This window comes from Branchiostoma lanceolatum, chromosome 9, assembly GCF_035083965.1.
Source record: "Branchiostoma lanceolatum isolate klBraLanc5 chromosome 9, klBraLanc5.hap2, whole genome shotgun sequence".
Lineage (NCBI taxonomy): Eukaryota > Metazoa > Chordata > Leptocardii > Amphioxiformes > Branchiostomatidae > Branchiostoma > Branchiostoma lanceolatum.
This window is the reverse complement of record NC_089730.1, coordinates 1,791,003-1,818,533: the sequence shown is the minus strand read 5'-3', so window position 1 is coordinate 1,818,533 and position 27,531 is coordinate 1,791,003. Positions and strand designations below refer to the sequence as shown.

The window sequence follows — 27,531 nt, the reverse complement described above, 5'->3', positions numbered from 1 at the left end:
AACGAGATGAAGGGTAACGTCACGAACCAGAAATCGAGTTAGCTTGATAACAGAAATGAACTCAATATCAATATCGATTAAGTAGAAACAATAAAGTGCCAACATAAATTAGTGTTCAGTTCAACAGTGGTTGCCAAAATAACAGGAACCAATTCAGTAATAATCAAGCAAGTAACAACAAAATCATGAGACATAACTTGTGTTAGCTTAGAGTTGGTAGCTATAGTAGATGATATAAAATCAATATGAATCAAACAAAAGCCATGTAAGAAATGATACATATCGGCTTGAGTTGAATTAATTATAGCTGGAACATCAGTAGGAATTAAATCAGTATAAGTCAAAAGAGAAATAACCATAACATAAAACTTATTAAGGGTGGCCATGAATACTACAAAAGGGAGGTCTTCATAATAACACCAAAAAATAAACAGACAGACAGACAGGGTATCAGCTACCCTGTATAACAAAAGAATATACATAATGGTATACAACTGAGAATCCAAGATCATTTTCTTTTTCCGGTGGTATCTGGGCATTCGCTCCATTATATTTATAATTAATCGTTTTAAGTCCAGAGGAGCAAAATGTCAATAACAAGCACAACAAAAATAACTATTCGGGTCAAAAACAATATCATTTCCATTCCCATGCACACTAAACAGAATAAGTATTTAATCCTGTATGTTAATGTCAGAATCATTGGACAAGAACAGAATCAGAACAGAAGTAAATCAAAGATATAACTTAACACAAGTCAGTCACAGCGTGACATGAGAACGAAGGACAATAATAACAAATAAGCCCCTATGGCCAAGAAACACTGTTTTACACCTGTCAAGAATTCTTCAGACGCACTTTGTGGAGATAACAACATTTTAATGCAAATTCGTCTCCGCCGTCCAGAAGACATTGCTCATGCATGGTTCATCAGGTGGGCTAAATCAATCATGTTGAGTCATTCAAGTTCATTCTACGAAGACAGGATAAGATCTAGCGCATCCACACGTTTTTTCTCCATCCCGTTGACTAACAACACAGCGAAAGTACTTTTGGGAGGCACCCTGATTGAAGCGTTGACTTTCATGTTGCTGCGCCTGGCTTTGTCCACTTCCGCATTCCTATCTGGTATCAGTTTAGACCGTGCAGCCTGTAGGGGGGGCGGCAAATGTTCATGCACCACGAACTTGTTTCTAACACGCATATTACGGCCAGCTTGTAACACACGATCCTTGTCATGGTAGCTGACAAACCGAACAAGCAAAGGTGGGTCTGGCTTGGAAGATGATGGCTTTGCAAGCCGGTGAACGGCGACGATAGGCATAGCATTCGCAATACTCGAATCGAACCCCAGTTCGTTGACTAGGAAGCCTGTGAATACTTGAAAACAGTCCTCCTCCTTACTACACGGGATGCCCCTTATGATCACATCAGCTTTCATAGAGTATCTCTCGCTCAAAAGAACCGCTTTCGCTCTCTCACGACGTTCCTCCTGAAGTTAAGGTAGTGAAGCTACTTGGCCTGTACCTGCAAGCGGACCTTAAATGGAACACACAAGTAGAGTACATGGCGAAGAAAGGCAGCACAAGATTGTTCTTTCTTCGAAAGTTGAAATCAGTCGGTATGACTGCAGAAGATCTGTTAACAATCTATACATGTTACGTTCGACCTGTGTGTGAATACGCGGCGCCAGTGACAGTGTGGCACCCAGGACTCACGCAAGCGCAGCGCAAACAACTGGAGAAAGTCCAACGCCGAGCTGTCAGAACCATCCTTGGCCACAAATACACCAACTATATAGACTCTTGCCACCTTCTCGGTCTCGACACCCTAGAGACACGGCAAGACCACCTGTGTCTGGCATTCGCCAAGAAGCTCATGCAGTCTGCAAACTTCCGCCAGTGGTTCCCACAACGCCGGGGTGATATCAGCGGGCGCTCAACGCGGTCGAGCAGTCAACTTGACAATGTTAGAACAAGAACTGACCGCTTTGCAAAAAGTGCAATCCCCTACATTACTAGACAGTTGAACAGTTCCGAAGCTGCAACCTGATCCTCACAGACAGTGACTCTTGCGCACCAGTAGACGTGCAGTAATTGCAATATTGTTCTTTTTTACTCTAAGCGGTGTACGTGCAATGTGTTAAGTGCAATATAACTTATGTAAATATATGTGTAAATGAAAGCGAAAATGTACAGAAACCACAATTCAGTGCTCAATTGAGTGCTGCGAAGGCTTTCTTTTATTGAATAAAACATTGAATTATTATTATTATTACCAATGATGAATTGAGGAGGCTGAACGTGGATATAGCTGCACTTCAGGAAACACGCCTTGCTGACTCAGGCACTCTAAAGGAGCAGGACTACACGTTCTACTGGCAGGGGAAGGGGTGCAATGAGCCCAGGGAGCCCGGAGTAGGCTTCGCGGTGAAGAACACCTTACTGAGGATGGTGGAGCCGGGAAGTAATGGATCTGCGCGTCTCCTCTCTCTCCGCCTCAACACAACCAAAGGCCCCATCACCCTTGTCAGCGTATACGCCCCGACACTTGCTGCCACCCCTGAAGTAAAAGATGAGTTCTACGAGAATCTCACAGCTACCATGCATCAGGAACATTCCCAGTGACGAACAACTAGTCCTCCTAGGTGACTTCAACGCAAGAGTGGGTGACGACCATGAATCCTGGCCAGCATGCCTTGGGAAATTTGGTGTTGGCAAGATGAACGAAAATGGACAGCGAGCGCTGGAGTTTTGCGCATATCACAACCTGTGCATCACAAACTTGTACTTCCAGACCAAGCCCCAACACAAGGTTTCCTGGCGACACCCTCGCTCGAAGCACTGGCACCAGCTGGACCTGATCCTGACAAGACGGACCTCGCTCAAGAACGTGCTACTCACACGTGCGTATCAGAGTGCAGACTGCGATACAGACCACTCCCTGGTATGCTGCAAGTTCAAAATGGAACCGAAGAAATTCCACCACGCAAGACAGGCGGGAAAGCCACGTATCGACATCAGCAGAATGGCTCAACTAAATTTTGTGGAAAAGTTTACTGTTGCTTTTGAGAAGTAAGTTAACAGCAAGCCATCTCGACTGTCTGCGACAAAGAAGTGGAATGTTCTGCGAGACGTGATGCATCGTACAGCCATGGCTACCTTCGGAAGAAAGACCACACAGTCACACGACTGGTTTGATGCCAAGTCAACAGAGATGGCCCCCGTGATGGAAGCCAAACGTGCTGCTCTCGCAGAGTACAAGAGGACACCCAGCGAGAGGAATCTCCACGTCCTCAGAGCCGCAAGGAACAAAGTCAAACAGACAGCCCGACGGTGTGCCAACGAGTACTGGAGCAAGCTTAGTGAAGACATCCATATAGCTGCCATAATAGGAAACATCAGAGGTATGTATGATGGTATTAAGAGGGCACTTGGACCAACCCAGAGCAAGACAGCTCCCCTTAAGTCCACCACTGGGGAAGAGATCACAGACAAGATGCTACAGATGGAGAGATGGGTGGAGCACTACTCGGACCTCTACTCCAGGCAAAACACTGTGTCCCCCTCAGCCCTTGACGCAATCGAATGTCTGCCAACCATGGCTGAACTAGATGCTGAGCCAACCTTGGATGAGCTCAACAAAGCCATCGACAGCTTGTCCACAGGAAAGGCACCAGGCAGTGACGCAATCCCGTCCGACCTACTCAAACACTGCAAGACTGTCTTACTGCTCCCGCTACACGAACTCCCTACACAAAAACAAGGGAGAGAGAAGCGACTGCAACAATTACCGGGGAATTACACTACTCAGCGTGGTCGGCAAGGTATACGCCAAAGTTGTACTAGCCCGTCTACAACGGCTTGCTGAACGTGTCTACCCCGAGTCGCAGTGTGGATTTCGCGCCAACAGATCGACGATCGACATGATCTTCTCCCTCCATCAGCTGCAAGAGAAGTGCAGGGAACAGAACATGCCCCTGTATACATAGCATTCATCGACCTCACCAAGTCGTTCGCCATGGTTAGCAGAGACGGCCTCTTCAAGATCTTACCCAAGATAGGCTGTCCACCAAAGCTACAGAGCCTCATCAAATCCTTCCACACCAACATGAAGGGGACAGTACTGTACAGTGGCAACCTATCTGAGCCATTTGACATACGCGGCGGTGTAAAACAAGGCTGCGTTCTGGCCCCCACGCAGCTGTTTGGGATCTTCTTTGCCCTGCTCCTGAAGCAAGCCTTTGGAACAGCAACAGAAGGAATTTACCTCCGCACAAGATCCGACGGCAGACTCTTCAACCTCAACCGCCTCAAGGCCAAAACAAAGGTAAGGGAAGCCCTGATCAGAGATCTACTGTTCGCTGATGACACCGGACTTGCAGCTCACACAGAGCAGGGACTCCAGTCTTTGACGGATCGCTTCTCCAGGGCATGCCAGGACTTTGGTCTGATCATCAGCCTTAAGAAGACAGAAGTGCTGGGCCAGGATGTAGAAGCACCTCCAGCCATCACCATCGGTGACTATGAACTGAAGTTCGTCGCATGGAGGATGGCCGAATCCCCAAAGACCTTCTCTACGGAGAACTGATCTCAGGAAAGAGACGTACCGGGAGGCCACAGCTGCGTTTCAAAGATGTCTGCAAGAGGGACTTGAAGGCTCTAGATATTGATACAGAGCACTGGGAGGACCTTGCAAGGGAGAGAGAGAGAGAGAGAGAGAGAGAGAGAGAGAGAGAGAGAGAGAGAGAGAGAGAGAGAGAGAGAGAGAGAGAGAGAGAGAGAGAGAGAGAGAGAGAGAGAGAGAGAGAGAGAGAGAGAGAGAGAGACTTTAGAGGATGGGAGAGTGGGACAATGCATTTCAGGTGAGGTGGGGGAGAGGGAACATCCATTTCATGTCAGAGAGGAAGTGGGGAGAGGGAACATCCATTTCATGCCAGTTTGAGGGTGGGCAGGGAGAAAGCATCAACTTCCTTCAAAATCTTATAGTAAGAACACACCTGGTTTCAAACTGTTTATTTGATTGCATTTTGTTTCTACAAAACAGACAAATGCAAAGTGTACAGAGGAAAATGCCTTTGATCACAAAGCTCTGGTGTATTTTTCTTGAACAAGGTTGCCAAGTTTGCACTACTAGATACACACCAAAGCTAATTGTGAACAAAGGACCGTATCGTAAGCAAATCAATTTATAGCATTTTCAACAAAGCCTACTAATTTAGATGTCATCAGAGCACATTACATAATTTGACTACCGGTGCCTACTGTATGCACCATAGACACAAAGGACATTCTTATCTTCTAAACAAAACAGCTGTGTAAATGTTCATTAAATCTGACTTTATCTTGTTACTTTCCAAGCAGAGGTCGGCTCCAGCTGTATTTCTATATTTTAGGCATTTTTTTGGACTTTCTTTTTTGTCCGGTATTCTTCATGTGCCAAGCCGAACATCTGCTTGGAGAGTAGTGGCATATGAATCTAGGCTAAAAATGCTATTAGCTTTGCAAAAAAAGTGTAATTTTTATAGCATTTTTGAGCTAGCTATTTCACAATTCTTTTTCTAAGCTAAAAATGTTTTGAAATGCTAACTAAAATACCTGACTAAAAATGGTAAATATACCAAGCTAAAAATGAGTTTAAAATCCTATTTCTTACTAAGCTAAAAATGCTAACTAATGCTAACTAAGCTAAAATATATATGTAGTAATCGCTGATAATGTAATAGCATGGTACAAAGGAAGCTTGGAACCTTTATGGACTGTATTTTAAACTCATTTTGCAGCTTCAGGCTAAGGCATCCGTCGGATAGTTAATGTGTTTGTGTTAGTATGTTGAGGTTGTGAGTGAGTGCATCTGTGCGCATTAGTATGTGAGTGTTAGTTTGTGTTTGTCTGTATGTATGTGTGCGAGTGTGTGTTCCAATTCACATCAGCCTAAGCTATGAAATAAGTAGCCAAAATTTTAATAGGACTTAGAATAAATGGCTACAAACTACCTCTGTACCATAAACAGGCATTATCAACATCTACAAAATTTTGAAAAATTCGAAAAATTAAACTTGACCCTACCTAACAAATGGTAAGCTTAACTAGATATATCTAATGCTAGGTCACATTTCCAAGCCGGGGCCCGACACGGCTGTTTGAGAAAACAGAATGAAAAATGCGTATCGAGAATAAACGTAATTTAAGGTAAATAGTACTTTTTTTTGGTTTTGTGTGTTTTGCTGTTTTTATATCATTTTTTTGCGTTCCCGCAAGCTTTGGAAATTTGCCCTTAAAGACCCACTATGTAGTTTTAGGCCAATACAGAAAGTAGATTTTCCTACTGTTTCTTTGCATAGCAAGCTTTATCAACTCTATAGAATTGCTTACAGATATTCAGGAAGGGAGGTTACAACATTACTGCACCATACAAACAACTTTAGAAAACTGTTATCCTCCATCCAAAACAACACACAGTGTGAAACTATCAGGCTGACCGCCCAGTGGGGGGCCTGTTTACAGTTCACCAGTTTCTGTAAAAAATCATCCTTACCAGAGTTCTTGTAGTTTTGAAGGGAAAATAACCACACTTTATTGATACCCTTCAAAGTAGACTCTCTAGAATAAATTAATAGTTGTATTCTACCCTCTTAGAAAAAGATATGAGTGTTTCCAAAGAAGAAGAGCTTCATGGCATCTGGCAGTCTAACGTGTGCCTAAGTGATTAGACCACCATGGGGGTCCTCCAGTGCACTGGGATGTTGTTGTTTATCTACTATTGAGATGGTGTCCGGGAGTTTTTGTTTTGTTTTTGTACAGTTCACAAATACCAAAAATAGACAAAATAATGACGAAAATATGCTGAAAAGGGGTGAGTACCTGCCATTAACATTAAGATTTGTTCACAAGAATATTTTCAATTTTTGCGCCAAAATCCTACATAGTGGGCCTTTAAGCATAACATAGTACATGTATACATTATTGTAGAAAAGAACAAGAAAAAAATCAACTTGACCCTTCCTAACACATAATAAGCTTAACTACATATATATCTAATTCTAGGGTCACAAACCTGGGAGCCGACTGAGCTGTTCGAGAAAACAATGAGAAATGCATAAAAGAATATGCATAATTAATGGTAAGGAGCACTTTTTTAACGTTTTGCATGTACATTCTTTTAAGTTCTAAGAGTTTGTGACCCTAACATACATGATTGCTGTAAAAGTATACAGGTTGCATACACGCCGTCGCTGAGGTGGAGATATCTGCTTGAAACAAAGCTGTTAATCTGCTTTATATAGCTTAGAATTATGCAACATTTCGAATTTACATAATTGTGGTTTCATAAGGTAGATACGGTGAATGGATAAAACAGTCACGTTGTCCAATCAGCGACAGGGATACACTTTTAGTTCCGATGTCTGTGAAGAACACATCTGTTCTTTGCATAATATCAACAATTCCGAGGACACCTTCGCTATCGTGTTGGTTTATCTTATCAGGAACAAATCATACGTGGGGAAATTAAACGTTTTGGTGACCACATCCTTTTTATCAGCAAAAGTACACGTTTTTACTGTTTATCTAATGGTTGTAGGTTACGGAATCGTGGGGAAGTGACCTGCAGCTGGTGTATAACCATGTGCCTATAACACGTGTTTTACAGTTACCTTTTTGTCGGAGAAATAATGTATTGTGCATGTGTCTAAAGACCTTAGTACAATTTCTGAGCGAAGCAGTTTTGTCGTTTTCGTTGTTGTTGTTTTGACGTATAAAATATGATTTCTCCGAGTCAAGCCAAATTTAAATGCTGACCTGACTTTATTAAGGACGTGAGACTAACAAACAATTTGAATTTTCAAACTGAAAGAAATGTAATAACACGCACCTAACTCCTGATGTACAAAAAGTGTTCAGTTTCTTTATATACTATTTTTTCTGAATAAAAAAACAATGAATTGTATTGGCAAGTTGACATTCAATTTTAACTAGCATCAACATTCTCTTCCCCGAGTACCCCCTGGATACATGTAAAGTTATCATTCCTAACTGTCAAAACGTCAGGGTGATGTTAACAAATTTAGGAATGATCTTGAAATTAGTGTGTGTGTGTGTGTGTGTGTGTGTGTGTGTGTGTGTGTGTGTGTGTGTGAGTGTGTGTGTGTGTGTGTGTGTGTGTGCGTGTGTGTGCGTGTGTGTGCGTGTGTGTGTGTGTGAGATAGACAGAGAGAGAGAGTGTGTGTGTGTGTGTGTGTGTGTGTGTGTGTGTGTGTGTGTGTGTGTGTGTGTGTGAATAGTTGAATATCTCTAGATCAAAAAGCTACCCGAAAAATTACCTCATTTGACACCATATCCAAGGTCTATATCATCACAATCATGAATGTGGAGGTCATTATTCAGTGACTAGATTACTTATGGTCCATTTCTGTGAAGTCATTTTCTTAAATTGGATTAATTTTTCGGGCATGAAAATTTTGCCTTTTAGAAAATAACATCTGCTTTTGGAGTAACCCCTCAGTCTCACGTGTACTCGCGCGTGTTTGAAACATGTGTATACATGGATATCCTGTGTCAGCTTAAAGAAAGTAAAATATATAGACATAACAGCTGTCTCTTCTCATTGACTTACACAACCTCAAAACTCTATCGTAAAGTTTTGATTATGTAACGTTGAGAATAGGTATGTTGCATAATTCTAGGCTATATAAGTCAGATTCAGCCTCCGGTAGACCACACGACTTCAGCAACGTCCCGAAGCTCTTCAGCAGGCAGTCACATCAGGTTAGTGTACATTTTCACTTTTGTGTCTACGATTCTTTCTCACTCGATTTTTGTTCTGGGTTCCCTTCTGTTTTCAATACGACAGAATATCCATCATGACATATACACTTTATAGCGACGGCATTATTGCATTTATATCCAACGTCATTTTTAGCTTAGCTAAATCATAACTTCCTATTGGGAGTCGAAACATATAAGACCCTGTCCTGATGATTGAAATGCATTTGAAGTTCTTCTCATCTGCTGAGAGGCAGTTAGAGTTTGATATAAAAGTTTAGGTATGACAAGTCGTTTGCTGAGTTATAGTGTAGTCAGCCGCCGCCGCGTGCTGCTGCTCGGTTGACCAACTCAGATTCATGTACAAGAATTGCCTAAATTTTAGAAAAGCTGGGATCATTCCTCTTACACTGTCTCGGAATAAAAGTCGAGCCCGAAAGGTTAGAATCTTATGTCAGTAGTCTAGAGTAGCATGTTACACTGCTCATCATTGCCTTTCCGTCATTTTCGTGTTACATGTACTTGCAATTAGCCTAAGGGCAAGAACTTGCAATAAAAACTTATTATCACTATAACAACTATATTATAAGTATGTATGACACAAAATTCAGAGCAAACATTAACACAACGCATACTTTCATTTGTCTTCTGCAGACGAGCTTTCATCATGATCACCTTCATCCTGGCAACGGTAGCCTGTGCAGCTATCGCTGATGCACAAATCATTACATGGTTCGGCGGGTCGTGTCCTGACGTCACAACAAAGGACAACTTCCAACTACAGCCGGTAATCCACTTTTATTACTAGTGCCGTTTGGTTGTATTATCTTTCCAAAGGAGTTTGATCTTGATGTGGTTCCTACCCGGTCCCATCCTAAATTGCGCGTTCTTGTGTGCGTCTTTACTTGAGTAAAACATTCGTCAGGTAACAATTCACTTCGTAAAAGAAAAATATTTAGGCATTTATGTCCTAAATCCACTTTCCAAATCATTTGGTCAACAAATAAAAGATTCAGCCATTTAGATCTTTTTTTAAATGACGTTGCGAAAGATCGTCATATTTTTCACATGACACCAATCAAAGATTCGATGTACTCGCGCGGAGATTTAGAATCGTCCGTAGTAGGTTCCGTGTGTCTTATTGTCTTCTATACTAATGTGTACATGCCTTCTATTTCCTGGCAGTACATGGGCCGCTGGTACGAAATCTCCAAATATCCCAACAGTTTTCAGAATGGGGAATGCGGCTCGGCCCAGTACACCCTGCAGGACGACAATATCGTCAGGGTCAACAACACACAGATAAAGTACGTCTGGATCAATTCCTCACATTTTAGGTGCAAGGTAGCCTGGTCCCAGTCTTTACGGGCCGGCTTAGGTGTGTTTTATCTGGCCCAGTCTGCTATATTGAACCGTTTCTGTCAGCCTGTCTTCTTAGCTGCCATTTAAAGGAGCGAGCTAATCAATCAAAGGCCGTTAACCCACCCCCGAATCTGTCTGGGCGGGCAGGCATCACTCCCAGCACAAGCGCCGGGGAGCTCCCGATGGTATGGTTTCAGGCTAGTTGTAAGGCGAGAGAAATATGATATTTAATGGTCTATTTCCCATATAATTAAATGTTGTGATCAACTCGTGAATAATTACAACATAATCCATTACACGGGTATAAGCTTTCCTTATAATAATAATGCTGTTGCCAATGATTTGGGAAATAAACACCTGTTACATGTCCACTACGATGGGATCTCAAAAGACAGTATGGGGTTATAGGTGTTTTCCACCATGGCTGCGTTTATACAAGTACGTTTCAAGACAGTTTTGGTCCTTTTTTAGGGAAGGTGGCATTGTAGATACCGTCATCGGTCAAGTCCGAGATGACCCCAGCTCCGACGTACCGGCTCATCTGCAAGTCAGGTTCTCCTCATGTAAGCTTCCATATCTGTGACTTCCTAAGCAGTACAATTTCAGAGTTGCTCTGAATGGTTTAATGGTGTTCTCCTTTTGTATTGTAATTTTTTTGTTCCATAGCTTTCATATACTACTTCAACATATATACCGTAGACTTAGACAATGCATCAAAGAAGACCTGCTAATCTCCAATCAGATGCCGGCTGGTTCAGTCTAAGTTTTTTACAACATTAGTGCGCCTTTCTAGTAGTACACATTTTAAACTCTCCACCTTTTTAGGCAGGTAGAACAAGAGAAAAAGTACGCGTGAATTAGCAGAGATAGAGATAGAGACATACACACAAAGACAGGGCCACAAAACACAAAATAAGCCAGGACGATACATATGCTTGGAGTTTACTCGATTCTTATTCTATGATTTATTAGTAGATAATAACTCTTAAATGCTCTTGAAAGTTGATGTTGTCCTTTTCATTTAATAGGGCAACCTTGGGGGAAGTACTGGGTGTTGGACACGGACTACGAGAGTTACACCGTAGTGTACTCCTGCTCCTACTACATCATCAACAAGGTCGAGTTCCTGTGGATCCTCGGACGCGACCGCACAGTAGAAGAAGAGACCAGGAAAAACATCCTCCAAATGTTAGAAAATTTCAAGATCGACGCTACGAAGATGGTTGATACCGTACAAGATGTCAATAAATGTAATGTGTAACTACGCCAATTACTGTCATGTAACGTTAAAGTAAACAAAACGTAGAATTGTAGAATTTTGAAAAGTGACAAAAGCACTTGTTTTTCAAACAGTTCAAACGTTGTCAGTTTCATTCTGTAATCAAGGGGAAAATAAACTACATTTTACAAAGAATGTTATGCCTGTCTTTCTGATATCTTATTCAGCAGTGTGTCCCCTCCTTGCTGTGGGGACATTGATTCTAAAGTTGCCATTATAGGTTCAGTCCTGCTAGTACATGTGTCGCCCATAACTGTTTAGTGTCGCATGTTCCTTTCTGGTTGTTAAAGTCTATTTGAAGACTCATTTTCCCAGGAAACTGTTTGCCTACAAGAGGGCCCTCTCAACAGATATAAACAGAATAGCCTGTTGTCTTGGAAACGCATACGTCATACATCAAATATTCCAGAGACAACTGTCCGTAAAATCCAATTACGCATCGTCAAACTGCAGCTTCATGCAGCTATGAGGTGGTTATAGCACATGACCAGGCGTTATGACACCACATACTCCAGGGAATAGGCTGTTCATTAACGTCATTATCATATAGCCTATCCGAACTGACCCATATAAGAGAGACAATTCCTGTATGACGCATAAAACCCTTATACTAAGAATGCGTTTCAGAATTTACATTTTTCCTTTTTGTACAGAAGATCCATAGATTCCATTTTGAAAATCAAAATTTCCACAGATAATATTTAATAACATTGCAATCTTGGCATGTCAAATCTTTTTCAAATCTATTCTATAATCTATTATCATCATTCGTCCCTGCTGGGTGTCCTTCTGATTGGTCAATATTGTGGGCAGCTCCACTTACAGATACTGTTTTCTTTCCGCCGGTTTAGATTTGACTTGTTAAAATGGTTAATTCTATTTTGTCATATGCTTACAAACGATTTGATTTATTCTAAGATAGTAAACATTTTTGGGAACAAAAAACATTATACGAACATTAACAAAAAGATAATCTCCCCCTCTACATAATGGAACGGGTGAACGGGTGTTTATGGCGTCAAAACTCATAGGGAATTGAGGCTTCCGATTGGTCGACGCCACCTGGCTATGTGATAAAAATGTTTCACACATTAGGGCTTGTCATGGTCCTGTTACCTTCAACTTTTAGTAACATAAGACGAGAATTGGACTCACTATCAACTTCAGAGCAAATAATGCCAAATACTTTGTTGCCATGCTGTGTTACATGGATTGATTTGATGTTACATGTATAGTATCAAATAAAGGATCGATGTGTTATACAGGACTTTGTCTCTCTTGTATATGGGTCAGTTTGGATAGGCTATGTGATAATAACGTTAATGACCCGCCGGTTCCTCGGTGTATATGGTGTCATAACGATTGGTCATGTACTATAGCCACATCATTAAACCGTTATTTGGTGGTTATAGCACATGATCAGACGTTATGACACCATATACACCTAGGGACGGGTCATTAACCCTTAAATAACATATGGATTTGCTGGTAGCTATAATGATCATTGTTGTTGCCTCTGCAATGTGCAACAAAAAGCCAGTAGATAATATGACAGAGACAGTCATCAATTATTATCATGTACAGGAATTCAAGCTTATGTTTTTATTAGCTGAATTTCATCGGGTTAACATGCAGTCTAATGCAAATGTACTACAGACATGCTAGATGGGGTGCTAAATGAGATTTTAGATATAACATAAAGCAATTTGAGTAAACGTTATGGATACTTTACTTACTGTTGCATAGCTAAGCCAACACATCATTTGGTATGTTCAAAACTGTCTTTATATCTTTGAAGGACTTATACAGTCAGATTGGCGTGATGGATCAATGGTACTTTACAGTGGTTTACTAAACGTAACTTTAAAGGAGACTTAAACTCCAGAGGGCCGAGTTATTATCCAATAGATGATAATATAAGGAAGTAGAAATGAAGACTTTTTACAGTATACGATTAAGCACCCACTAGTACAGTGCGCATCAAAAAGCATTCAGTATTCTCCTGCATTCCCCAGGTGACCCCCTGTTTTCTAATCAATTAAACAACCTCAGCCTATGGCTCAATACAATGTGCCTGGCAAGGCCTGGCAAAAGAATTTCAGGGGTCATAAGAAAAACTCCTGTGTTGTGTGTTCCTTCATATTTTATCAACAACTGGCCTTCTTATTGCGCTTATCACCCCTCATTGATGCCAAAAATATTCATGATGAAGGAAGTGTGTATACGAATAGAGAATACATGGGTAGGGTCTGCACGGGTTTAGTGAGTATCATGTTGTTTTAAACCTTGTGTAATTCACCACGAGTGGAATTCTGTAAAAAGTCGGCTGATTATGTATTCATCGATACATAATCTAGTGGAAAATAACACCCCCTTCTTGATTTTAGGTCTCTTTAAGGTAGCTTTACTTTGTTTTTGATTTACAGTGATATACTGCTACTGTAACAGTGCTAAAAGCTAGTCGAATCTTCATACAAATATATGAATGCTAACAAGAGCAAAAGTTCCCATGTTTCTTGACACACTTTGGTAAATTTTGGTCGCTTCAACTTTGGATTTTATCATTTATACAATATATCTTTTTTTCACAAAGTCAACATATCTAGAAACTTTGCAATAAAAAAGGTAGGTAACAATTTTACTTAACACATTTTTTTATGATGAAAGTGCCCAAAACCCGACAATTTCATTTTAAATTACATTAGATAAATGAGCTAGCATTAAGCAAACTACATCAACATGACCAGTTTACCCCCAAACGGATATTCTTATTCTGCTGTGTCATACTTGTACTCGGAGAAGATTATGTTTTCGGTTGAAAATTTCTTGGGTGGGTCTGAATGTATGTCAGGAGCATAACTCAAGAAAGCTTCAATGAATCTTTATGATTTTTGGTAGGTGTGTAGTGGTTGTGCAAAGGAAGGTCGAGTTTGAAATGGTTTACCTTGCGTTTTTCAACAGTACTGCAGCGGACTTTGCATTTTTGTGTTTGTATGTAGGCAAAAAAAGTGACGGAGACTTTGATGGATCTTCATGATTTGTTGCAGATGTGTAGATATTGTGGAAACGGAGGTCAAGTTCAAAAATGGTTCCCCTGGTATTTTCTGTCGGTACTGCAGTGGGCTTTGTGTGGATGTGTATTTGTATGTCGCCAGCATAACTCGAGAAGCTGTTGATGGATCTGTATGATATTGAGTGGATGGGTAGGGTTTACAGAAAGGAAGGTCAAGTTCGATAATGGGCCTTCTAGTGAGTACCTAAGGTACTACAGCGGAGCTTCAAAATTTAGGGGCATATTTTCTGAAAGTGCTATGGTCATGATTTTTGTGTGGTAGATAGTTCATGCCACAGAAAGTAAATTTGGGCCTCCCTAGCGGCTTGTTAAGAACTACCTTGGGTGTTTTTGTTTTGACATTCGGACATGAATAACTTGAGAAGGGGTCGACAGATCGTCGTGATGTTTGGTATGTAGAGAGCTCAGATGGTGCTTTACATAATCATTAAATAATTATACAAATCAGGAGCTAATTTGCATAATTAGTAAGGATAGGTTGTTAACCCACTACATTTCATAATGAGACATGGGACAGTGTCAGGTCATGTAAAAAGATAGCCTTGCATAAACGTACATGTAGGTCAAATAAATAAACTATTCTCCAAGCAGAGGTGTGGGTCCAGCCGATTTTTAACGCGTTCAGTTTAGGCATTTTTGTTCAACACGGTTTGCGACATAACGAAAATGGGACAAAATAGAAAGCCTGACAAAACACCTAAAAACACGTCAAAAACAAGCCAGACCCACTCCTCTGCTTGGATAGTACACTGCACCAAAACTGCACCACTGCTAGGTGCGGAAAAGTCACATGTACTATGTCTTACAAAATGTGTATGATATGGAACAAAAATCAAGATTCGACACCTGATCCAAGATGGCGGCCGGGGTGCAGTAGACGAGTTTTCGGCGCTGTGATCCTACGTTTACCGATCCGTTTCTAAGCTATCTGAGTCACCGAATGTCTGCAGACGGATGGTTGATGGTGAAAACAAGGTCTAAGAAACGTCAGAGACGTTCCGGAAGTGACGACTTGGGCAGTTCTCCACGTTCAACCGGTGAGGTCGCCATGGCGGACAAGTCTCTTCTGGACGAGCTCAAAGCCACGATTGAAACTGCGTTACAAACCGTTCACGAGAAACTCAAAGATATGGCAACAGCGAGGGATGTGCAGTCTCTACGTCAAGATTTGGAGCGAGTACTACATCGTCAGGGTGAACTGGAAACAAGGATGGACCGTGTGGAAGGAAAAATCCAGAGCATGGAAGAGACCCCCCTCCCACCAAAGTCTGTGAGTAACTCAATTAACGCTCTGGAGCAGTACTCCCGCAGAAACAGTCTGCGTATTCGTGGCATTCCAGAAGCTGACAAGGAAACTGGGGAAATGTGTATTCACAAGGTTGTGAACTTCTGTAGAATCAAACTGGGCCTTGATTTACAACCGGAATGCATCGATCGAGCACACCGTGTCGGCAGGAAGGAGAACGCGACGGCGCAGCAAGTGATGCTAGTGAAGTTTATTTCGTGGCAAGACCGGAATCGCGTGTTTCGTGCACGGAGTAAGCTGAAAGGAAAACGTGATGATCAAGACAAGCCCCTCCTAGTCCTGGCAGACCTAACCAGAGAGAACATGCGAATCTTCTCAGCAGCGCTTTCTGCCAAGAACAGAGATCGGATCATGGACACCTGGGTGGATGCTAACTGTAGAATCATGATAACTCTGACGGACAACACAAGAAAGAATATCGACTGTGTCGAAGATCTGCCTTAATTCTACAATTTAGTTAAGGACTGTCTCGAGGAAAAAAAGTGTTACTGATCTCTCTGAAATTTGTAATGTTCGCATCTCTATGTTTATGTTTTTGCTGCTGAAAGAATTCTCACCTGTTTTTTCAAAAGGCGAGATTCCGTGCGTGCACTGTTGTGCTAATATTAGCATAATAATACGGAAGTTAGTGTTCGTCCCATGTGGACATTGTTTTTGATTTAGAAAATGAATGACTCTTTATAAGTGAAATGGAACGAAATGGAACGAAATGGAACGAAATGGAACGAAATGGAACGAACTAAAACATATGTAACATCATGACATGTAATACCAGTAGATAGCGAAATATAAGGAACGTTGTAACATTCACAGTAGACCGGAACAGGAAGCAAATACATAATATAACGTTATTTATTTCTTGAATCTATTTGATGATATTAAATACAACGTTTTTGCCGCGTTTCTGTGGCTAGATTCTTCCCTGAAAATGGGAGCGCCGTGTGCAAAGAGCTCGGCCGCTCTTCCTTGATTTTACCAAGGACATTATATAGATAATGTCCTTGATTTTACCAACTATCTGCAAATGAACTGCTGAAATAGCAGGGAAACCAGCGAACGGAACTGAATATAGAAGTAAGGACTAGATTGTACAGAAGTTGGTGGTAACATTGCATCTCATAATTCACCAAGAGGGCATTATTTATACAGCGTGTTTGCGTGTTGTGTGAATTGTGAAATACATGTCCTGCTCCCTTTGTTTTGTCATGAACAAGGAAGCAGAAATGTGTCCAGGGGTAGTTCTCAGTCCACGTCCGTGATTGAATGGAGTGTGAAATGTCACATTGGTGACGCAGCACAGAGCTGCATTTGCATATCATTAGCGGAGGGGTCCATTCTCCGACAGCCGACCAGCCGAACAATTTGTTGTATAAAAATCGTTGTTGCGGAGATATGCATATGCTACGTACTAGTTATGGACTAAAACAACCTCTGCCGGTCCCCCGAAAGTGCGAAATGGAACGAAATGGAACGAAATGGAACGAAACGGAACGAAATGGAACGAAATGGAACGAAATGGAACGAAATGGAACGAAATGGAACGAACTAAAACATATGTAACATTATGAAAGGAAATACCAGTAAATAGCGAAATATAAGGAACGTTGTAACATTCACAGTAGACCGGAACAGGAAGCAAATACATAATATAACGTAATTTATTTCTTGAATCTATTTGATGATATTAAATACAACGTTTTTGCCGCGTTTCTGTGGCTAGATTCTTCCCTGAAAATGGGAGCGCCGTGTGCAAAGAGCTCGGCCGCTCTTCCTTGATTTTACCAAGGACATTATATAGATAATGTCCTTGATTTTACCAACTATCTGCAAATGAACTGCTGAAATAGCAGGGAAACCAGCGAACGGAACTGAATATAGAAGTAAGGACTAGATTGTACAGAAGTTGGTGGTAACATTGCATCTCATAATTCACCAAGAGGGCATTATCTATACAGCGTGTTTGCGTGTTGTGTGAATTGTGAAATACATGTCCTGCTCCCTTTGTTTTGTCATGAACAAGGAAGCAGAAATGTGTCCAGGGGTAGTTCTCAGTCCACGTCCGTGATTGAATGGAGTGTGAAATGTCACATTGGTGACGCAGCACAGAGCTGCATTTGCATATCATTAACGGAGGGGTCCATTCTCCGACAGCCGACCAGCCGAACAATTTGTTGCATAAAAATCGTTGTTGCGGAGATATGCATATGCTACGTACTAGTTATGGACTAAAACCGTATGTAAATAAAACTTGGAAGCCGGAGTTTGATTCAACCTGTCGGTAGCACGCCCACGTGCACAGTTCCGATGCATGCATTGGCGATTCATTTGCATGCGGGGCTCCGTTTGCAACACGCAAACACGCTGTATAGATGATAAGATTAAGCTTTCCTCATGCCCTCTTGGTGAATTATGAGATGCCATGTTACCACCCACCAAGAAATCTAGTCCTTACTTCGATACTCAGTTCCGTTTGCTTGTTTTCCCTGCTATTTTCAGCAGTTCATTTGCAGGTCGTTGGTAAACACAAAGGAAGAGCGGCCGAGCTCTTTCCACGCGGCGCTGCCATTTTCAGGGAAGAATCTAGCCACACAAACGCGGCAAAAACATTGTATTTACTATTATCAAACAGATACAAGAAATAAAACACGTTATATTAGGTATTTGCTTCCTGTTCCCGTCTACTGTGAATGTTACAACGTTCCTTATAGTTCGCTATCTACTGGTATTACATGTCATGATGCTACATATGTTTTAGTTCGTTCCATTTCGTTCCATTTCGTTCCATTTCGTTCCATTTCGTTCCATTTCGTTCCATTTCGTTCCATTTCGTTCCATTTCGTTCCATTTCGTTCCATTTCGTTCCATTTCGTTCCATTTCGTTCCATTTCGTTCCATTTCGCACTTTCGGAGGAACCGTGTCTGCTACCAGTAGCCATGTACCCTCCTCTGGCAGGGTCGAGCCCCTCGGCAACAAAGCCTAGTTTGTGACAATCCTCTGATTGGCTGAAAGCTGGTGGTGGTGACGTCACCAATACCAAAACCTTGGGCAAGAATAGCTGGGTCGATGCTGGAGGCTTTGTTGCCGAGCGATTTGACCCTGCTAGAGGAGAGTGTAGCCATGGTGATAGCCGTCGGGTCCAATTCATTAACCGTACTTGTTTCGAACGGAAGAAGAGGAGGAAGAGAGGAAGAAATTGAGCAAAAGCAATACGATCAGAGATGGCAGACTTCACCCCCTTCATGCAATGCATTGTACGTTATGTATGTATTCTATGTACTAGGTACTTTGTTCTCTTATGGAAGATTAGCAGTCACTAGACAGCTAAATGAGAGGTGAAAACACCAATAAACAGGAAATCACAGAATAAACAGCTTTTGCTTCTCAAACCCGTAATTGAAAAAAAAAATCTCGTTATGTTTTACAGCATTGAGCATAAACATAAAATTCACTATGACATAATGATAGTACCTATGTAAGCATGCGCCCTCTAGCATACTTATTACGTACTTCAGCCATAGTTAAGGACGCACATTTTAGCGATTTTCATTCAATCTCGTCAGATATTGTTATGTTAACAACCTTGTGGCGCCAAATGCTTCCTTGATGAAAATGTGACGTTGTTCGTACATTTGATATTCAAACAAATAGTTCATACTATCATACAAATGAATCATCTTGTTTATAAAGATGGCGGTGTTCTTAATGAAGAGAACACTTCAATCTTTGAAATCTTGAAAAGATAGCAAGAATCGCAAATTATACACAAACCTAGCATCTTTAAGTTTCGAAATCTTACAACGACTCGATAATATATCTATAAATGTTATATGCGACTCGTCCTGCTTTGGCAGTTATTAAGTCACAAACTGACCAATATTTAAAAGATGTGTTGTTTTAACAACAACCCAGGGGTGATGCTGAAAGACAGTGTCGTTTTCGTGTCAGTACGTTTGAGACCGCATTGTAGATACCGTTCCCTGTAATAGTGTTTGTGTGAATACTTTGCGTTTGGGAACGCATCTAGAAGCAGCGACACCTGTGCTGCGGTGGAATGTAAACCAGTCAGAATTGCCCTGATGAAGGTGACAGACGGTCATCGAAACGTCAGTTGAATAAATGACTTGGTTGTGTAAAAAAAATATTTTTCGTCAGTGACTTACCAAACTGACGAACTATTCACGGATGGGGCTGATGTACATTTGTAACTACAATACAGATTGATTGATGTAGTATGTATTTTAATTTACACGTTTTAAGTATGTATATATGGTAAGGCTTTTTATCATATATTGATATCTGTTAGAAAATGCAGTCAGCACAACTCAGTTGTATATTTTACTGATCGTTAGTTTGATTTTGAATAAAGATTGTTTGATTGGCTGGTTGGTTGGTTGGTTGGTTGGTTGGTTGGTTGGTTGGTTGGTTGGTTGGTTGGTTGGTTGGTTGGTTGGTTGGTTGGTTAATAGCTCTTAAATACAATTTCTTAAAATGTGGTATCATTCCGTATCCTACATGATAAAAGAAGAATGCAGCATAAAGACACACGCATTGGTAGTGTACGTTTTACTGAACTTTATTCAGAAATAGAGAAGATTACAAAAAAGAAAACGTTTTTGAAAGCAAACAAATTTTCACGTAATACACAAGACACCTTTTTTTTTACTCAGTTAGGAGTAAGTGCTATTACAAAATATACATATATATTGAAAGATGTATTTATAGTTTGAGACTAAAAGAATCTATTTGTCTGTCTGTTACACGAGGTATCCGAAGTCTAGTTCCTCAACACCCAGACTTCGTTGCGACGGTTGGTCATCTCGAAAGGACTGTAGAAAATAGAAAATGTGAAATTTTAATGTTCATAGGCCTTGCCTTTCCATATCTCTTAATCTATCAGTGCACACTTTGTGTCTGTAAGGCACTTTCAACTGTTCTTCTGTCACAATGCCATATCATAACCGAGGGCCTTTTTAGCAAATAAAGACCAAGTAACGGCAATGCCCTCTCCTTTTCTGCCGCTCGCATTGTTTGTTGAACATGCTATTAGAATTCATTTTAACAAGATATTTGACATTATATATCAATATATACCAAAGTGTAGGCCTGTCTTAGGCTACCTTACCATAGAACTTAGCTCCCACAGCTAATGTTGTACCGGTCTGAATTTTCAAGATGAGTAAATTTACATATACTTTTATTATATGCTAATTAAAGAAGCAGTGATATCTCTGCAGTATGGATTCGATAAGTTTTTGTCTACGTACGCATTATACGCCGCCGAGAAGTAGAAGTTGTCCTCGAAAGTTCTGCCCTCCTCCGTCAGTTTCTGTTCCACCTCCTGGCGGTGAGAGTCGGTATTCCACCCGTCAGCCCAGCCTCCGTACGACTTCACATACGCTGTCATCTGAGGCATGACTTCGACGTATACCTGGGAAATACATTTCAAAAAAGTGCTGTGGATTAATTCGTGTTTTTCAGATCTATTCACCGTGCCTATGCATATCTCCGCAACAAGGTGAATCTTTGTACGATGTATTCACGGCAGTCCACAAGTTCAACAACCCAATTTCCTGTCGTGAACTTGTCGTGCACGTACGTAACAGTTGTGCCGAAACTTTTACGGAGAAGAGCTCTGAACCGTTCCCCTCCAAATCGGTACCGGGCGCATACCCAGAGATGTGCCGTAAAGCACTGTGGGAGGAGTCAGCCCCAATTTCCCGGCTGCAATCCCGGGAAATTCCGCCAGGGCGCGATCCCGTACTTACGTCAGTGTTGGTCGGCCTTGGTGGGTTGCTCCAATGCTGCTGGGGCAGCATGAAGGAGACGGTGTACTCCTTCCACAGCCACCAAGTCGTCTCCTCGGGAATCTTAACCAACACAGGCTGGGTCATGTCGATGTCAACTCCTGTCATGTTAAGACCATAAACATATTTAGTAAACATGAAATGCAGATTAAATGCATGATGTAAATATGTATATATTATGTAATGTTATGTTATGTTATGTGTATGTGTTCCAATGTAATCTGTCTGTTCAACATGATGTGACTCCTGGAAGAGTAGTGCAGTACACTACGGTGCACTCACTAATGGAGTCGTTTTACCAATAAACCAATAAACCAATAAACAATTTAGATTTTAAGTTGATAATCTTGACCCTTTAAAGTTGCTTGCTTGTCATATATCCTTTAATAACACTAAAATATGATTTTTAAAGATTATAATTCATCATCGTCAGTCGACGTGCTATCGCTACGACGGCGAGTAGATGATAAAAAGTGACACTTATACGGATGTTGTTTGGCCTTTTCTTCAATAATCTCGTTTTTAGCCAACGGAGACTTTATGACAGAAAGACCAAATCTTTTCAATCAATTTGAAAAGAATCTTATCCTACTAAACTGTACCATTCAAAGAAATGAAATAGTTAGACAAAACAATGCACGGTAACCTTCATTAACGTTAATCCGCCAGGTTACCTAAATCCACCATTTTGAAAACCAGTGGGTTCGAGAGATCCCTAGAGCAGCAGCCCGCAGATGTGCACAGTTTAGATATACAGGAGCGCATTATACTGGCGGACGTTGGTTTGGAGAGCTGTTTGGGCGTATCTTTTCAGTGTGGCAGAGTTATGTATCCTGGTAGAATTACGTTAGTAAATGTTACACTGAAATATGAAACAATGCACTGAAAAATAAAAACACTGCAGAAGGAATAAGCGTCAAGAAATAAAGAATTATATGTACCGGCTTCATTTTCTCCTCTGATGTAGGCGAACAGTTTCTGGAAGGCACTGGAACTGGCGAGGCCGAAGTTCACGCTGCTAACCTTGGTGGAGACCCACGTGGTGTCCCTGTACCTCCGGACCTCGTAGTCATCGGTGGTGCGCACACTGTCGAACTCAGGGCACTCTGAGTTACAGAAGTCGGGCCGGGATCTGGGTGGAGAAGGATTACTAGCTTTGTTATCTGTCACTGAATGAAAAGAAGGTTAAAGTTCGGAATAAGACTGCGATCCCTATTCTACTACAGGGTGATCACGCTGCCCTCTTGCTGCGATCTAAATCAAATAAGTGTAACCCTTGACTTCGTAATTGGAATATCATGCAAAATGTAAAAGTATGATTGAAAAGACAACAAAACGCACAATGCGTAGAAATATTTCTTTTTTATCCATGAAAGTCGTTGAGCGCTCTGTTGAATTTTGGGTCGCAGGGAACGCGCGGCGAGAGCGCCGTCTTATTGGAATGTGAGTATAACTGAGCATGTGGGTTGTGTTCGAATTTATTTTGCATTGAGTAAAACGGAAGAGGCGTGATCAAGATGATTCCCTGGGCTAGTAGTTGCCAATATATACTACGTTATTTCGGAACTTTTCGAGTACCATAGATTTCTATGACGGAATCACTCTGTGCCAAACGTTCCGTATAGAAACGTGTCCAAAACCTTTAACTCCCGATCAAACCGTACACCGTTTTCTGTACGTGGTCGAGTGAGTAACTACACAAGACCTCGTGAGGTCACACAAAACTCGCAAATGTTGGCAGGGCGCTTCACTGAGAACAGACAGTCAGAAGTCCATCCTGGTGTGAGGGCGTCAAATAGATCTTTCCGGCTATGCAGCTTGAGGCGGTCAACCGGGTTTGCAATACAAGCATGCAAACATATAAATCATACAATCTTCAGCGCATACCTGGCATCGTGTCCTGCCACGTGAGAACGTCTTACCTAACCACTTAATCTGGGTCAAAGCTAATGTCAATAAATGGCAAGATAGGCGTGGTCATTCTGACCTACCCGTACCAATTAATGTACATAGCGAGTCATGTTGGCAGAATGTGCGCTCAGTCTTCGTCCATGCGCATGCTCTTTACAATTTATGTAAGACCAGGTCTTGATCTCAACATTTGCACCGGTGTCCGTAGTTGTGCAGCACCGGCCGGGTTCCGAAGCCACAAATTTGTCCTGGTGGACTGCCCGATACCGTAGGAGTACCTTTTGGTGTTCTCACGATTAAGTCATTGCGTCTATTTATAACCGGGCCCCAGGTTGATTTAACTCCGAATTTATAAAAATCTGGGGCCCAGCCGTGCTGAAAAATAGTACGGTAGCCACAGGGTTTCTTGAGGAGTCATGTAGGAGTCACGCCCGAAAGCGCAATACAAAAACCCGTAAACTACCCGGCCCGGCACCTTTTTCAAATTGTCGTTAGAAATACGTGTCAATCAAATAGGTCTTTGCTTTCCAGGCGGAGCCAAGATTGGTTAGCCACGCCCATAGCCTTACACAACGGTCAGTTTGCACAACAGGGTCTTAAGAACATTTGAGAAAACTTATCAAACTAATCAAAACATGATTGGTGCTGATTGTAATAGAATTCCAGCCAGCGCCAAAATTACTAGAAGCAGACAAATAGATTCAAAAGAGGATGTCTCTACAATCCGATTGTTAAAGGAGACTTTTAATTGAGAAAAGACATTCTGTTACGAAAACAGATGCACCAAAAGAGAGGAATTTCTTTTTCTAACTTACCCGACAACTGCCTGGCTCAAGACCACACACCCAAGGGCTAGAAGGTAGTACCGCATCATGATGACTGTAAGAAACAAAGCCATGGATTTACTTTAAGGCCTCGATGTGGGCAAGACATATTAAAGAAAAAAATTTAAAAAGCGTGATTTTCGTCTGAAAATGCCCTAAACATTGGCGCTCTCCCAAACACCCGAAGTCGCCGCACATCAGTGCGGTATCGTATCTTAGCTCTCAAATGATAGTGTATTTCATTAAGATCAGAACAAAAGAGTACGCACCTGTCTCTTGGTTGCCGCTGTGATTTGTTCGTCTGTACCGTTCGTCGTTCGTTCGTCTGTGCGTTTTTTACCGTTCGTCGGTCTTAAATAGTAAATCCCACGTGTCTGTACTCGTGTTCAAAACGTGAGGTCAGGTTGCTTGTTAAATAAAGCAGACTTTAACAAATGTACCGATCAAATAGGATGGCCGGGTTTTGAATAGAATCCACTCGTGTTCAGACATGTGAGATCAGCTTTTCAAACACACAAGAGGCATTTTACGTAACAGAGAATTTCTAACTTGCATAACAGAGTTTTGACACACCCAAAATACAAACGGTGTCCCCATAAGACATTATTCTAATGAATGAATAAATGAAGGAATACCTTTATTGTACCTATATATTCACTGGGTTAAGTACAAGTCACAACAAAGGAATTCATAATCAATTGTTTGACTAAATGTTTTAACTCATTTAAAATATAAATTTTCTATATTGCTTAGGTGTATGAAGAAGAGGGCATATGTTGTATCGCTCTATTAAGCTCAGTTCTCCCTTTGTTGTATAATTCACATTCCGTTGTAAAATGGTGTTCATGTGCAGTCTTCCAGTTTAATTTGTAGCAGCTGATTCGCAGTTTTGTGATGACAGTCCTATGCCGTTAATCAGCAAAACTCAGTAGTTCCAAGAAGACTCAATTGATACGTATGTTCAAGGAAATTAGAGGTTTAACCTCCTTGGTTTACTGCTCCATATTTATTGATATTTACAACATTTTTGGAATGATTAACATAACAGATGACACTCACACTTTCAACATGTCAACCTGGACCAGACTGTAAGGTTTGATCCACTCACACCGGGAAGGGCCCCTTAACTCTTTTCGATAAGTGTGGTGGGTTCTTTTACATGCTTGGGGCGTGGCTCTTCATCTCCAAAAACGGGACCTCCATTTACCATCCTGTCCGAGGGACGTCCCTAACCAAAGTTAGGTACTCATTTTCACTTGAGTGAAATAAGTAAAGTCGTGTTAAGTGCCTTTCTCGGATTTGAACGCAGAACCAAACACCCTCCAACTACACCACCGCGGCGCCACGATGAAGTGGTGAAAGCTTTTCTCGTGGAGCTTCAAACTTCATGTCCTTTTACTGCTTTATTCTTGCATATTGTGTAAAAACGTTACACTATAACTGCATCAAGACAATTTTCACAGTAATGTCTCAACAGATACTTGAAGTTTTCTTCATGCATTTTAAAAATGCACCACAAATTACCTAGACTCCTTCGTAAGGCAAATATTACATATGCAAATGTTTTCCACGCGTACGTTTGCTATTCCTCATTATGCACAAGACGAACAAACCCAGCGGGAGAACACATATTATGTCGTGTAAATTTACCTGAACTGAAATTTAGATGGGAAAGCACAAAGAGTCGACAAGTCCTTATCTCACTAGAATGCACGTTGGCGGCAGCGTGCGAACGACTACAGCCAACGTGCCTCCCACAAACGCCAGTGTACCGCCATATCGCTGCGAACGTACCGCAGCCCTAATGCCGTCAAGGTGCCGCTTGAAAATGTGAATCTTTTGTAAAGTTCTTTAAAAATAACGAAAGTGGCAAAATGCGGCGAGCTCGCCGCGAACGTACTGCAAACGAGCCGCGAATAAAACTGGTAAATATTGGTCCCCTAATGGGAGCCACTAGTCGCCCAATGGCCGCCATAAGGTGACATTAATCTGATAATAAGTGAACAACTGCGTTTTGATGAATTTAGATTGTATCTTAACACTGCGATTTCCAATTGCCGCTCATCCTGGCTTCAAACGCAAATGAGCCGCACGTCAGTGTGACCGCAAAGGAAAACGCCGCTGATGCAATGATTTGCCGCCAACGTGCCGCAGTCCGGTGAGATAGGAGCTACAGCCATCCTAAATAAGTCTGCTGGAAGTACGGAGACATACAGTATCTCTGTATTCAACTCACAGCTTTACAGTCCACAACAGAAGTCATGTCGGCACGTTCAATTCCAAGATGAACGTAGAACTGATTAAGATTATTTCAAAGTTAACGTTGTTGCTCGCACTTAACGCGGTCTCCAAAATTTACTCAGTACAAATTTGTTCAGTACAAACCTGGTGAGTAACGTCATGAGGCGGTTTACCGGGTATGTTATACAAACATACAAACAAACAAACAGACAAAAACAAACAATTGTCAGCACATCTTTAGTTACCTGGCATCGTGTTGTGCCACGTGAGAACGTCTTACCTAACCACGTAATCTGGGTCAAAGCGAATGTCAACAAAACAGGTAACCGCGAAATTAAAAACTTATGACATTAAAACTGTAGTTTATTCATAAATCATGACGTCGACACGATGCATTTTCCGTCACGACTTTTCTATGAAAGCCCTTGATATCTCTTAACAGCATCCATGTGTTACATTCAAGCAACTCTCAGCTCAGTATTAGATTAGAATGGCTTAGGGTTGACACGTGATAAGACCACAAACGTTATCGATCTTGGTAACTGGGTTTTCGCAATTTTACTAAATTACAGACATGTAGTTATATCTAAAACTCTATGTTTAAACTATGTTCAAACTCTATCACGTTAATTTTAAGACCCTACAATTACTTGAGGAACCCGGAAGGCCACGTGGAGGCATGGGCAGTAGGCCTCAGCTCCGCGGACTCAAAACAATAGCGAGTTTGTCTTCCCCGCTGAGCAGTTGCGTAAGACATCCTACCCCATAGTTATGCAAATACTCCCGACGGCCCCCCGTCGTCCAATGTGAGACAGCCGCTCGGAGGAGCTAACTTCAAAATATCTAAGGGTACGAAATCAGCACTCCTGGTCACCGTTACCAGAAGGGGTGTCTTCGATCTTTCGGGGGCCAATCCGGACCTATTACTGTCCATTGCAGTCCCCATTTTGTAACGTAACAAAGTAACA

General features: G+C 41.5%; 4 protein-coding genes across 5 annotated transcripts; 3 read left to right on the top strand and 1 right to left on the bottom strand.

The window, feature by feature from the left end:
• The first annotated feature begins 1,237 nt into the window (after positions 1 to 1,237).
• On the top strand, positions 1,238 to 2,627 carry LOC136441937 (craniofacial development protein 2-like). Its single transcript, XM_066438499.1, has 2 exons — positions 1,238 to 1,266; positions 2,297 to 2,627. The coding sequence occupies exons 1-2, from the start codon at positions 1,238 to 1,240 to the stop codon at positions 2,625 to 2,627; spliced, it is 360 nt and encodes a 119-aa protein (XP_066294596.1).
• A 526-nt stretch (positions 2,628 to 3,153) lies between these two features.
• Positions 3,154 to 4,590, top strand: LOC136441936 (uncharacterized). Its single transcript, XM_066438498.1, has 2 exons — positions 3,154 to 3,826; positions 3,947 to 4,590. The coding sequence occupies exons 1-2, from the start codon at positions 3,154 to 3,156 to the stop codon at positions 4,588 to 4,590; spliced, it is 1,317 nt and encodes a 438-aa protein (XP_066294595.1).
• Positions 4,591 to 8,356: 3,766 nt separating this feature from the next.
• On the top strand, positions 8,357 to 11,538 carry LOC136442207 (apolipoprotein D-like). Its single transcript, XM_066438950.1, has 5 exons — positions 8,357 to 8,765; positions 9,417 to 9,549; positions 9,948 to 10,069; positions 10,596 to 10,687; positions 11,153 to 11,538. The coding sequence occupies exons 2-5, from the start codon at positions 9,430 to 9,432 to the stop codon at positions 11,383 to 11,385; spliced, it is 567 nt and encodes a 188-aa protein (XP_066295047.1). The 5' UTR covers positions 8,357 to 8,765; positions 9,417 to 9,429; the 3' UTR covers positions 11,386 to 11,538.
• An 8,802-nt stretch (positions 11,539 to 20,340) lies between these two features.
• On the bottom strand, positions 20,341 to 27,207 carry LOC136441527 (heme-binding protein 2-like). 2 transcript variants are annotated; one of them, XM_066437862.1, is made up of 6 exons: positions 24,592 to 27,207; positions 24,314 to 24,377; positions 22,529 to 22,719; positions 21,549 to 21,688; positions 21,048 to 21,211; positions 20,341 to 20,609 (listed from the first exon to the last, which is right to left on the bottom strand). In XM_066437862.1, the coding sequence occupies exons 2-6, from the start codon at positions 24,370 to 24,372 to the stop codon at positions 20,558 to 20,560; spliced, it is 606 nt and encodes a 201-aa protein (XP_066293959.1). In that variant the 5' UTR covers positions 24,373 to 24,377; positions 24,592 to 27,207; the 3' UTR covers positions 20,341 to 20,557. The 2 variants fall into 2 exon arrangements, with proteins under 2 accessions (XP_066293959.1, XP_066293958.1); XM_066437861.1 differs by lacking the exon at positions 24,592 to 27,207 and having other exon boundaries at positions 24,314 to 24,576.
• Positions 27,208 to 27,531: the final 324 nt, after the last annotated feature.

Excerpts from the sequence above, each read along its gene's own strand:
- LOC136441527 (XM_066437861.1), bottom strand. The coding sequence starts at position 24,396 with ATGGCTTTGTTTCTTACAGTCATCATGATGCGGTACTACCTTCTAGCC. Across the intron at positions 21,689-22,528 it reads CAGAGGAGAAAATGAAGCCG|GAGTTGACATCGACATGACC; the intron begins GTACATATAATT and ends TTAACATGACAG. Across the intron at positions 20,610-21,047 it reads TTCTCGGCGGCGTATAATGC|TCCTTTCGAGATGACCAACC; the intron begins GTACGTAGACAA and ends TATTTTCTACAG.
- LOC136441937 (XM_066438499.1), top strand. The coding sequence starts at position 1,238 with ATGGTAGCTGACAAACCGAACAAGCAAAG. Across the intron at positions 1,267-2,296 it reads GACAAACCGAACAAGCAAAG|GCTGAACGTGGATATAGCTG; the intron begins GTGGGTCTGGCT and ends TGAATTGAGGAG.
- LOC136442207 (XM_066438950.1), top strand. The coding sequence starts at position 9,430 with ATGATCACCTTCATCCTGGCAACGGTAGCCTGTGCAGCTATCGCTGAT. Across the intron at positions 9,550-9,947 it reads ACAACTTCCAACTACAGCCG|TACATGGGCCGCTGGTACGA; the intron begins GTAATCCACTTT and ends ATTTCCTGGCAG. Across the intron at positions 10,688-11,152 it reads GCAAGTCAGGTTCTCCTCAT|GGCAACCTTGGGGGAAGTAC; the intron begins GTAAGCTTCCAT and ends TTCATTTAATAG.
- LOC136441936 (XM_066438498.1), top strand. The coding sequence starts at position 3,154 with ATGGCTACCTTCGGAAGAAAGACCACACAGTCACACGACTGGTTTGAT. Across the intron at positions 3,827-3,946 it reads TACTCAGCGTGGTCGGCAAG|CTGCAAGAGAAGTGCAGGGA; the intron begins GTATACGCCAAA and ends TCCCTCCATCAG.